Source organism: Xyrauchen texanus, chromosome 45 (genome assembly GCF_025860055.1).
Source record: "Xyrauchen texanus isolate HMW12.3.18 chromosome 45, RBS_HiC_50CHRs, whole genome shotgun sequence".
In the NCBI taxonomy this organism is placed as follows: domain Eukaryota; kingdom Metazoa; phylum Chordata; class Actinopteri; order Cypriniformes; family Catostomidae; genus Xyrauchen; species Xyrauchen texanus.
In genome coordinates, this window is record NC_068320.1 from 28,028,341 (window position 1) to 28,041,968 (window position 13,628).

The following is a 13,628-nucleotide window of genomic DNA, read 5'->3' on the forward strand; positions in this document are numbered from 1 at the left end:
TAAATTGAGTAAACTCATCCTCTCAACTAAATTGAGTAAACTCGTCCTCTCGATTAAATTGAGTAAACTCGTCCTCTCAATTACATTGAGTGAACTCATCCTCTCAATTACATTGAGTAAACTCATCCTCTCGATTAAATTGAGTAAACTCATCCTCTCGATTAAATTGAGTAAACTCATCCTCTCAACTAAATTGAGTAAACTCAACCTCTCAACTAAATTGAGTAAACTCGTCCTCTGATTTAAATTTAGTAAACTCGTCTTCTCAATTACATTGAGTAAACTCGTCCTCTGATTTAAATTGAGTAAACTCATCCTCTCAACTAAATTGAGTAAACTCGTCCTCTCAATTACATTGAGTAAACTCGTCCTCTGATTTAAATTGAGTAAACTCGTCCTCTCGATTACATTGAGTAAACTCGTCCTCTCGATTAAATTGAGTAAACTCGTCCTCTCAATTAAATTGAGTAAACTCATCCTCTCAATTAAATTGAGTAAACTCGTCCTCTCAATTACATTGAGTAAACACGCCCTCTTGATTAAATTGAGTAAACTCGTCCACTTGATTACATTGAGTAAACTCATCCTCTCGATTAAATTGAGTAAACTTGTCCTCTCAATTAAATTGAGTAAACTCGTCCTCTCGATTAAATTGAGTAAACTCGTCCTCTCCATTAAATTGAGTAAACTCGCCCTCTTGATTAAATTGAGTAAACTCGTCCACTCGATTACATTGAGTAAACTCATCCTCTCGATTAAATTGAGTAAACTCGTCCTCTCAATTAAATTGAGTAAACTCGTCCTCTCAATTACATTGAGTAAACTCGTCCTCTCAATTACATTGCGTAAACTCGCCCTCTTGATTAAATTGAGTAAACTCGTCCACTCGATTACATTGAGTAAACTCATCCTCTCAATTAAATTGAGTAAACTCATCCTCTCAATTAAATTGAGTAAACTTGTCCTCTCAATTAAATTGAGTAAACTCGTCCTCTGATTTAAATTGAGTAATGGTGTTTTAGTTAAGGTAACTAGACAGACTTAACTCAGATTTGCTATTTAAATGTTGTTGTTTCTACTTAATAATTTTAATTGAAATAAATAAAGCGCAGTAGTTTGAGTTATTAACAATTAATCTTAAGCGTATGTATTTTTAAAGAACTTAGATATTTAAGTTATGAGCCCAAAACTTGACATTTCTACAACTTTAGGGTTTACAGTGTATATTATATTAGATAATTAATATTTTATGTATTTGCTTGATCTTATTTGTCTCTCATTTCATTTTACTGAGCTGTATATTTTATTGCATATAGTGGCACCCAATATTATATTATTATTATTCATAATATTATATGATGTTATTAATTGTATTGCATCCCACCGTTTTATTCTCTCTGTTATAGAAAACGAAGATCTCTACGTATGATAAGATGTGGGAGTTTATGAACAGCCGTCGACAGTCCGTGTTGGTCAAGAGCGTAGAGGAGGGCATCCATCGAGTGCTCACGTCTGATTACGCCTTCCTGATGGAGTCCACCGCCATCGAGTTCGTCACCCAGCGAAACTGTAACCTCACGCAGATCGGAGGACTCATCGACTCGAAGGCGTACGGTGTGGGAACGCCCATGGGTGAGAAATATATACCTAAATATACTAATTACACTCACGCTGTTTATTAGGTGTGCTCCAGACATGTAAACATTCAACAAAACATCACAATAAACATTTTCACCTGAAAAAACCCCATAGACTTGTATTAGGAAACAAGCCACACATATCATTTTATATCTGTCACACAAAATGTATTTCACCATTAACACAAATCATGACAGCCACACACACACACACACACGAGAGAGAGAGACACATCACCATCCCATCATTATAAACCCGTCACCATGACGATCGGTCCTGATTGATGACTCTGACTCGGATACCTGAATGAATTCTTATACCGCGCACGAGGATATTTAATATGTTTACTATTTTTAATAATTATCAATAAAGTAGGTAGAAGTTTATTGCATCCATTTGGGCATTTAATCAAGTGCAGGGCTAATTAAAATGCTAATTCTTGATATCAACAATGGAATTACTACTAAAGTGCTAATTCTATAAATCAGTAATTAGGTTTTACTAGTAAAGACTAGTAAAGAACATTTATTCTTGATATCAAAAATGGCATTTCAAAAAGTAAATTTTTTTATTTTGCATTTTCACAAGTTGAATTTCACAATTATTCATCATTCACGCCCGTTCAAAATGCAATTACAGATGTGGTTCATTTCTTAATAGTAAGTCAGGCAATTTTGGACATCAGTAATGACATTGTTACTAGTGCAAATGTTCGCACCTGATATCAGTAATTGAAGCACAACAAGTAAAAATTATCATTGTTAATATCTGTAATTTTTTTTTGTTTTTTAACTAGCGGCAATGTTCATTTCAGATATCTGGAGTCATAAATAGTAAATAAATAAACAAATAAAAAATACAAATGTATTTAAAAGATATCTTAAATTACACTTTAATTTATTGATAACTAAAAATACATTTCCAGATATCTAAAAACTAAATCTAACATGTTGAAATACGTTTACAGATATCAAAAATGAAAATTTTCTCTAGTAGAATTTCACAATGATCGTCATTCGCTCCTGTTCGAAATGCAATTACGGATATCTACAATTAATTTCGGACTATTTCTGAAATTCCCGTTTCACACAGTATCAGCTGTATTTCTTTACCTCTAGTCGAAACCAAATTACACATATTAAAAATTAGCATTATCGCTAGTTTTAATTCCATTCGTTTAAATCAAGAATGACCATTTTTTATTTAAAACAAGCGCAAACCTTATTAATAGCGGTCGACTGATAATGGACTTTGCCAATATCGATAACCAAGATGGTGGAACAGGTCAATAGCCAATCAGCCGATAGTTTAAAAACAAATGTATAGAATGAAACAACATTTATTATTCTTTCTTTATTATGACATTGAGGCTACAAGAGTCCAACATGAATAAAATCCCAAAAGCAGTTTATCACGAAACCGAAGTCCCAATAATAACCAGAAAAAGTACTTTTAACTATAAACAAGCCTGAAATAAACTGGGGACTCAATGCTATATATGTTTGTTTTACCAAATTAAGCTTTTTATAGCCTAAATATTCACTAGATGAAGAGTTTTGTGTATATACTGTATATATGTTTCACCAGATGAGGAACTACCGATATCACAAATTGGCATTTTAATTAGTAACATTTTTAGGTGTTTTTAAAGACTTCCTGTTTCACTGGCAAACCCAAAATTAAAGACTTATAAATAAAACAAAAAAGAAGGAGGTCAAATGTTTGGTATCACTGTAAATAAATATTGTAAAAAATGATGTAGATTATGAAACATTCTGAGTGAAAAATATAATTTTTTTCTTATTTTTCTAATTTAGTGTCCAAAAACATCTCCAAACAAATAAAAGATAATAATTGTACATAAGAACTAATTACACATGCAAACACAACAATGACTAAAGGTTTGCATAGCATGCAGACATGATTTCAGTCATGAGATTTCACAGAATGAGTTTCATTCTGTGTCATTTGAGTCATCATTGAGTCTGTCGTGTATTTGGCGCCATCTCCTGGTGGTCATATGTAACATTGTGCTTCATGTGGATTATCTAATGATCTATACATCTGATTATCTTGTGTGTGGACTCGTTTGAAAGATAATCACTGACTCTAAGTAACGATATGTGATATTATATATTCCGTTTATTTTTCGTGAAGTTATAAGTGAAAATGCGGCATATAAACAACACCAACATAATTGTCAAAGACATATATTTAGCTGTTACTCGCTATATTTTTATCTGTGAGTAAACAAATAATCTGGTTGTATTTTACTCTTTAAGATCTTTCCAACAACATATGACACATGAATATTTGATCAGATTTATTTTTTTACCGATTGTAATAATATTTACAGCGCAAATAATTTTTAATAAATGATAAAAAAAGTAACACTTCTGATTTATCTGCAGATTTTGAAGCACTTGTTTTGGTCATAATATCTACATGTATTATAAAGTAGAGCTTATTAACTTTCAAATGACACCTAATTTGTGTTGTTCAAGAGTATTCATATTTTGACGATTGTGTTTCCACTCCAGCTTAAAGGGTTAAAATGGATGTTACTGGTATTTTAACACCATGTTTTCAAGCCCGTCTATCTATGAATGCCTCATTTCACTCATAACTTAATTCGGACTAAATTAGTGTAGTTACTGCATTTTGCCTTTGCACGACAGCACACTGGTTGATTGACAGGTGAGTTGTCTTTCACTGTTGCACAGGACAAATAAGTTTAACGATTATCACCTTCCTCCAAGTTGACGTATTAGTCGCGTCTTCACTCTGGTCATGTGATGCTCTGGTAACTAGAACAGCGCACAGATTATGACGAGAGAGCAAAGGCTTTATAAGCTGTAATATCTGAAAGGAGCTGTGTGTGGGTTGAGATATTAAAAAAGGAAATATCTCAAATCCTCCCGCTTGGCTTTTCTTCCTCCGTGTTATTTCTGTCGCTCATCTGTGTAATCCTGTTAACTACAAACACGCTTTATAACTCACCGTTTGTGTTCTCTGATTAACAGTCGTTGAATCGCATCTCCCCAGACTCTGTCTGACAGACCAACGTTTGCTGTTCGGGATTCAAGCGACTTTGATGTGCTGGTGTCCCGCTGCGTTTTGTGCATTCGGCGTGCTCGCGGGACGAGGGTTCAAATCTGACTCACCGCTGTTATTTCTGCGGGACACTGCGCGTTTCTGCTGGAGGACCAAATAAATATTCCTGGAATAACATTGAAGCTTATTGAACACATCTCGTGTTACGATGTTTAAAGATGGAAAGAACAGACTCTGAATGTAAATTAGGCACAGAGGACATTATCAGTGTGTGTTCATGCATCACAGGAGATTCATTTCTGTCATTTCATCTTTAATTCTGTTTAATAGAATTCTGTGCAGGATGGAAATTATATTTTTAATGTTTTCCGAATAAAATGAGCGACTCTTTTGTCTTGCGAAGAATAATTTCATATAGCTAACATTGAATGTATCGTAAATACACACAATTTAAATCATAATTTCACACTTTTCACAGCTTGATTGATACAAATGTATCATTCTCAAATATTTCTCTTTGTTTTGTCTCTTATTTCATCTCTTCACTCACACTTTTGTCCAATTGGTTAACGAGTACAAAAACTTTCGTCTAAACTTTATTTTTAGGGGTGCGGTGGAAATGACGCCAACAAAATGGCCTGTGAACAAAAATGAATAAAAATAATTTTCACAAAATAAATGTTGAAATTATGTCTTTTTTTCACTCTTTGTTTAGATGACCATAGTTTTATTTAATTTATCCCTTTTTTTTTTCCCCAATTTGGAATGCCCAATGTGCTCTTAAGTCCTCGTGGTGGTCTGCGCGGTTACTCGTCTCAATCCGGGTGGCGGAGGATGAGTCTTAGTCGCCTCCGCTTCTGAGACCGCCAATCGGCGCATCTGATCACATGACTCATTGTGCATGACACCGCGGAGACTCACAGCATGTGGAGACTCATGCTACTCTCCACGATCCACACACAACTCACCACACGCCCCATTGAGAGCGAGAACCACTAATCACCACCACGAGGAGGTTACACCATGTGACTCTACCTTCCCTAGCAACCGTGCCAATTTGGTTACCCCATGTGACTCTACCCTCCCTAGCAACCGGACCAAATTGGTTACCACATGTGACTCTACCCTCCCTAGCAACCGCACCAATTTGGTTACCCCATGTGACTCTACCATCCCTAGCAACTGGACCAGTTTGGTTACCACATGTGACTCTACCCTCCCTAGCAACCGGACCAATTTGGTTACCACATGTGACTCTACCCTCCCTAGCAACCGGGTCAATTTGGTTACCCCATGTGACTCTACCCTCCCTAGCAACCGGACCAAATTGGTTACCACATGTGACTCTACCCTCCCTAGCAACCGGACCAATTTGGTTACCACATGTGACTCTACCCTCCCTAGCAACCGGGTCAATTTGGTTACCCCATGTGACTCTACCCTCCCTAGCAACCAGCCAGTTTGGTTACCACATGTGACTCTACCCTCCCTAGCAATCGGCCAATGTGGTTACCCCATGTGACTCTACCCTCCCTAGCAACCGGCCAATTTGGTTACCCCATGTGACTCTACCCTCCCTAGCAACCGGCCAATTTGGTTACGCCATGTGACTCTACCCTCCCTAGCAACCGGCCCAATTTGGTTACGCCATGTGACACTTCCCTCCCTAGCAACCTGACCAATTTGGTTACCACATGTGACTCTACCTTCCCTAGCAACCGGACCAATTTGGTTACCACATGTGACTCTACCCTCCCTAGCAACCGCGCCAATTTGGTTACCCCATGTGACTCTACCCTCCCTAGCAACCGGACCAATTTGGTTACCACATGTGACTCTACCCTCCCTAGCAACCGGACCAATTTGGTTACCACATGTGACTCTACCCTCCCTAGCAACCGGACCAATTTGGTTACCACATGTGACTCTACCCTCCCTAGCAACCGGGTCAATTTGGTTACCCCATGTGACTCTACCCTCCCTAGCAACCAGGCCAATTTGGTTACGCCATGTGACTCTACCCTCCCTAGCAACCGTGCCAATTTGGTTACCCCATGTGACTCTACCCTCCCTAGCAACCAGACCAATTTGGTTACCACATGTCACTCTACCCTCCCTAGCAACCGCGCCAATTTGGTTACCCCATGTGACTCTACCCTCCCTAGCAACCGGCCAATTTGGTTATGCCATGTGACTCTACCCTCCCTAGCAACCGGCCCAATTTGGTTACGCCATGTGACTCTTCCCTCCCTAGCAACCAGCCCAATTTGGTTACCCCATGTGACTCTACCCTCCCTAGCAACCGGCCCAATTTGGTTGCTATGGAGACCTGACTGGAGTCACTCAGCACACCCTGGATTCAAACTCACGACTCCAGGTTTGATAGTCAGCGTCAATACTCGCTGAGATACACAGACACCTAAGATTTAGTATTTTGAACATTTATGACTGTTACAGCGCCACCTATTGTCCGATTCCCACCAAATTTGGCATACTTCTTGGAATCATGAGTTGCACATGCATACTAACTTTGATTCAAATCAAAGATTTAATTTAGGAGTTACAGGCTTTTGGGTAAACAAGGCCACACCCATAATTAAATGTTTTTGATAAATATTGTTTTAGGCTGTCCACAGTATTTTCCTGTACTGGTTTTGTTGATGTCGGGTGAAAACTTTAGGACTAGTTTGCAAAAGGTTTTTTAAATAATCTCAAATACTTAACGAACAAGTTGATTGACATCAATGGCTCTTGGCCCACCCTGTCGACCTTTTTTAACCTTGTCAAATAACTGCTGAAAGTTGATTGGTCAATGGTGGCCATGTTTTTGAAGATATGCGACTGTCCTTATAGACCCTGTACAAAAACACTGCATGCAGATTTTTAAGGTAATCGGACCAATGGTTCCACAGTTATAGCTATTTATGTTTTTCATTGTTATAGAGCCACCTAGTGGCCGAGGTGCGCAATATTTTTCATGTGTCCTCAGAATGACCCTATTCATAAGTTCCTCCAGTTTTGTAATAATATCTCATACTGTTCAACAGTTAAAGGCATTTTCGTATACGTAGCCATACGTAACGTTGTACATTTGCACGCACCGCTGTGAAGATGAATCGAAAGTTTAGATAAGTATTGATAGTTCGTCTCCAGAGAATCTTTTTGCACTGGTTTGGTTCCGATCGGTCGAACAGTCTTGGACTAGTTTGCAAAAATTATTATTTTTTACAAATCGTAAATTGTGGAAAAAGATAGGCGTTTTGTTCGTCTTGAGCCAACGATTCCGATGATATATGGCACTTGAGTGTACGACATACGGTTTATGATTTATGGCCCAAAACACTTTTGCTTTGGTTACAGAAGGCCCCTATAGGCCAGTCAGTGCTAGAACATGCGCATGCATGTTTTAACACTTCGTAAGGCAATGATAACATGTGTTAGCACGATGCTAGCACGTTTTTAGCATGTTTTAGCACTTCACTAGGCGATGCTAGCATTTGTGTTAACAATGCTAGCATGTTTTTAGAATGTTTCCGCACTTCGCTAGGTGATGCTAGCATGTGTTAGCATGATGCTAGCACATTTTTAGCATGTTTTAATACTTCGCTAGGCGATGCCAGCATGTGTATCATGATGGTTAGCACGTTTTTAGCATGTTTTAGCACTTCGCTAGGCGATGCTACCATGTGTTGGCATTATGCTAGCATGTTTTTAACATGTTTTAACACTTCGCTAGGCAATGCTAGCATGTGTTAGCATGATTCTAGCATGTTTTTAACATGTTTTAACACTTTGCTAGGCGATGCTAGCATGTGTTAGCAGGATACTAGTACGTTTTTAGCATGTTTTAACACTTCGTTAGGTGATACTAGCATGTGTTAACACATTTTTAACTTGTTTTAACACTTCGCTAGGCGATGCTAGCATGTGTTAGCATAACGTTACCACGTTTTTAGCATGTTTTAGCACTTCGTTAGGCGATGTTAGCATGATGCTAGCACGTTTTTTAAAATTATGTAAAAATTATGCACAAACATATTTTATTACCTGTATTTTTACTATGGTTGTACTACGAATATCAAGGTTAAAATATGGTTACTACAGTAAAAACATGAATAATGACATATAGGGTGAAAAATATATTTTTTTTCATCCCGAATACAATCTCAACAAAGGCTCGTTGAAATACTTGATTCATCATCATGTCTTTCACCTCCTGCTGTTGTAATCTGGTGTCCCCCCCGCAGGCTCTCCGTACCGGGACAAGATCACCATCGCCATCCTGCAGCTCCAGGAGGAGGGGAAGCTGCACATGATGAAGGAGAAGTGGTGGAGAGGAAACGGCTGTCCCGAGGAGGAGAGTAAAGAGGCCAGCGCGCTCGGCGTGCAGAACATCGGAGGGATCTTCATCGTTCTCGCCGCTGGTCTGGTGCTGTCCGTGTTCGTCGCCGTCGGGGAGGTGCTGTACAAATCCAAACAGAACGCTCAGATAGAGAAGGTACGACACGCAAACATACCATTAAAAGCCCAAAGTTCACAAGCCGCGTGTTACTGTTATACAACGGTTAATGCTCGTGTTTAGTACATATAATGTTAGATTTCACAGTGCCTAAAATAATGTTCAATTACTCTTTTAGTTTTTGTATTATAACAATTACCATTATCCTTGATCATGTAGCACGAATAGACAAATTACAATCAAACATGCCGACCTCGTGTACACATGCGTGGAGGTTGTATTTTGGCTTCGCTATACGCAGCGTATAATCTAATTTCATTTAAACCGACTGATCCCAGTTCAGGAGACTCTGTGCTGTCAGTAAAGGGTTAAACAAATAAAAGATAATAATTGTACATAAGAACTAATTACACATGCAAACACAACAATGACTAAAGGTTTGCATAGCATGCAGACATGATTTTAGTCATGAGATTTCACAGAATGAGTTTCATTCTGTGTCATTTTAGTCATCATTGAGTCTGTGTCGTGTATTTGGCGCCATCTCCTGGTGGTCATATGTAACATTGTGCTTCATGTAGATTATCTAATGATCTATACATCTGATTATCTTGTGTGTGGACTCGATTGAAAGATAATCACAGACTCTAAATAATGATATGTGATATTATATATTCAGTTTATTTTCGTGAAGTTATAAGTGAAAACGCTTGTGAGTCACATGACTTGCAGATTTTGTCCTGAGCAATGCTAAAGCAGTAGATGTCAAAGTGCTGCCACTTTGATCTTAAAAGCATGCAGCGTTCAAGTTTAGACTTAAAGCTAAAATGTTTGTTTTTACCAGATCAGATGTGTTTGAACTATAAACTAGTCATCTTTACCACATAATCTCTAGCTGTATAATTCAGTGGAAGAAGATGTTTGTGGCAGCACTGCGCCATCTACTGTTGGACAGAGGACCATCTGTGAGGAGATCTGCATTGACACATTTGGTTTGCAATTATTATTATTATTATTATTTTATATATATATATTTATAAATGAACAAAATGTAACACTTCTGATTTATCTGCAGATGTTAAAGCACTTGTTCAGTTTTGGTCATAATATCTACATGCATTATAAAGTACAGCTTATAAACGTACAAACAACACCTAATTTGTGTTGGTAAAAAAAAAAAATCCCCAATTTGGAATGCCCAATTCTCAATGCGCTCCAAGTCCTCATGGTGGCGCGGTTACTCGCCTCAATCCGGGTGGCGGAGCACAAGTCTCGGTTGCCTCCACGTCTGAGCCTGTCAATCCGCGCATTTTATCACATGACTTGTTGAGCGTGTTACCATGGAGACGTGGCGCGTGTGGAGGCTTCACGCTATTCTCTGCGGCATCCACGCACAACTCACCACACGCCCCACAGAGAGCGAGAACCATATTATAGCGACCAGGAGGAGGTTACCCCATGTGACTACCCTCCCTAGCAACCGGGACAATTTGGTTGCTAAGTAGACCTGACTGGAGTCACTCACCACACGCCCCACCGAGAGCGAGAACCACATTATAGCGACCACGAGGAGGTTACCCCATGTGACTCTACCCTCCCTAGCAACCGGGCCAATTTGGTTGCTAAGGAGACCTGGCTGGAGTCCTTCACCACACGCCCCACCGAGAGCGAGAACCACATTATAGTGACCACGAGGAGGTTACCCCATGTGACTCTACCCTCCCTAGCAACCGGGCCAATTTGGTTGCTAAGGAGACCTGGCTGGAGTCACTCACCACACGCCCCACCGAGAGCGAGAACCACATTATAGTGACCACGAGGAGGTTACCCCATGTGACTCTACCCTCCCTAGCAACCGGGCCAATTTGGTTGCTAAGGAGACCTGACTGCAGTCACTCAGCACGCCCTGAATTCAAACTCACGACTCCAGGTGTGATAGTCAGCGTCAATACTTGCTGAGATACACAGACACTCTATCAAGACTAATTATTAATGTTTTGACAAGTTTCTGTTTTCTCGTGGGCACATCGAACGCTAAAGGGTTAATAAAAGCACAAATGTGTGTTCCAGTGACACACTTACAATGGAAGTCAATGGGGTCCATGTTTGGAGGGTTTAAAGGCAGAAATGTGACACTTCTAATTTTATAAAAGCACTTACATGAATATTTCTGTTAAAACGTGTTTATTATTTGAGTTTATTATTTGTTCTTCAACACTAGAACTACCCCGGCGGTCATTTTGACTGTTTTTAAATGTTGCAGTGTAATAACTTTGTTGAAATAAACCCCATATAACCACAGGAACACGACGTTTCTTTAATGTGTGTATATTTTATTCTATTATTGTTATTTTATTACAATTTCAAAACAAAAGAGTTCCGAGTGTTTCTACCTTTAGTGGCCATAACGGTCATTTTGGGTTATAATCTGTGTTTCATACGTCTAAGGTTTTAACTGTGCATTGAAATACACATTAGAGATGTTTTTATAAGGAAATATTATTTTACAAAGAGAATAATTTAATATAAATAATCAAATGTGTATCTGTAATCAGCTACAATAGCAAGTTCTGTGATTGTCAATGAACTGATACATTTTCACATTCATTAGAATTTAAATGTCGTGTCCTGCTGTTTATTATTAATATAACACATATATATATATATATATAATATATTCATGGGATTGTTTCTGATTCGTGTCGTCCAAACATTTCCAATAACTCCAGAGCGTCGTGAAGTCCAAAAGTCAACATGTTTTGAACAAAGACAGACGTAATAATTTAATAATTCACAACATGTTTTTATCTAACGAAATATTCCGCCTCAATCCGTTAGTTGGCGTTTAGACTTTCAAAAACATTTTCACTGTGGTGAAAAAAACTTGCTGGACACAAAGTGAGACACGCACCTTCCGGAGCAGTCTAGCAGCTAATATATATTTACATTTACATTTATGCATTTGGCAGACGCTTTTATCCAAAGTGACTTACAGAGCACTTATTACAGGGACAATCCCCCCGGAGCAACCTGGAGTTAAGTGTCTTACTCAAGGACACAATGGTGGTGACTGTGGGGATCAAACCAGCAACCTTCTGAGTACCAATGTATTATACAGAGCACTTATTACAGGGACAATCCCCCCCGGAGCAACCTGGAGTTAAGTGTCTTACTCAAGGACACAATGGTGGTGACTGTGGGGATCAAACCAGCAACCTTCTGAGTACCAATGTATTATACAGAGCACTTATTACAGGGACAATCCCCGAGCAACCTGGAGATAAGTGTCTTACTCAAGGACACAATGGTGGTGACTGTGGGGATCAAACCAGCAACCTCCTGATTACCAATGTATTATACAGAGCACTTATTACAGGGACAATCCCCGAGCAACCTGGAGTTAAGTGTCTTACTCAAGGACACAATGGTGGTGACTGTGGGGATCAAACCAGCAACCTTCTGAGTACCAATGTATTATACAGAGCACTTATTACAGGGACAATCCCCGGAGCAACCTGGAGTTAAGTGCCTTACTCAAGGACACAATGGTGGTGACTGTGGGGATCAAACCAGCAACCTTCTGAGTACCAATGTATTATACAGAGCACTTATTACAGGGACAATCCCCGAGCAACCTGGAGTTAAGTGCCTTACTCAAGGACACAATGGTGGTGACTGTGGGGATCCAACCAGCAACCTTCTGAGTACCAATGTATTATACAGAGCACTTATTACAGGGACAATCCCCGGAGCAACCTGGAGTTAAGTGTCTTACTCAAGGACACAATGGTGGTGGCTGTGGGGATCGAACCAGCAACCTCCTGATTACCAATGTATTATACAGAGCACTTATTACAGGGACAATCCCCCCGGAGCAACCTGGAGTTAAGTGTCTTACTCAAGGACACAATGGTGGTGACTGTGGGGATCAAACCAGCAACCTCCTGATTACCAGTTATGTGCTTTAGCCCACTACACCACCACCACTAGTCTAGTATTATTATATATTACAGAAAAGATCGTATTATGTTGGACTATCTGCGTTCGCTTGGCGCTCTGTGCTCCATTTAATCCATATTATTCTATTTTATTCAAATTGAGGATTTAAATTTTTTTTTAGGGTGATGACATCATAAAATAGGACAACAGACATTACAAGCTTCATTATAAAACTTCGAATGTAAATATGACGCTATGGCCATTCCGGTTGTTCTAGAGTTACATTGTCATTTTCACAGTTTTAGGGTTTGTAGCATTATGTCGTCATGGCAACGCAGTTGTAACATTGTCTCTATCTTCACACAGATGTGGTCAGTGAGTGATTTAATGACAGTAAAATCATGTTAACACACATAATGTTTATGTGTTTATACTTGTGAAACAGTATTTTAATGTTTACAGATTAAACCCCATTGACTTCCATTGGAAGTGTCTCACTGGAACACACATTTGAAAAAAAAAAACTCAACCCGAAGTA

At 39.0% G+C, this 13,628-nt stretch overlaps 2 protein-coding genes across 3 annotated transcripts in view; one reads left to right on the top strand and one right to left on the bottom strand.

Moving 5' to 3' along the window:
- LOC127637361 (histidine-rich glycoprotein-like) overlaps positions 1-13,628 on the bottom strand; it is a 104,062-nt gene that overhangs the window by 64,514 nt on the left and 25,920 nt on the right. The window lies entirely within an intron of this gene.
- LOC127637338 (glutamate receptor ionotropic, kainate 2-like) overlaps positions 1-13,628 on the top strand; it is a 76,245-nt gene that overhangs the window by 61,532 nt on the left and 1,085 nt on the right. The window contains exons 14-15 of the mRNA XM_052118351.1: positions 1,407-1,632; positions 8,940-9,190. Coding sequence (XP_051974311.1) covers positions 1,407-1,632; positions 8,940-9,190 — 477 coding nt within the window. The remainder of the gene's footprint in view (positions 1-1,406; positions 1,633-8,939; positions 9,191-13,628) is intronic.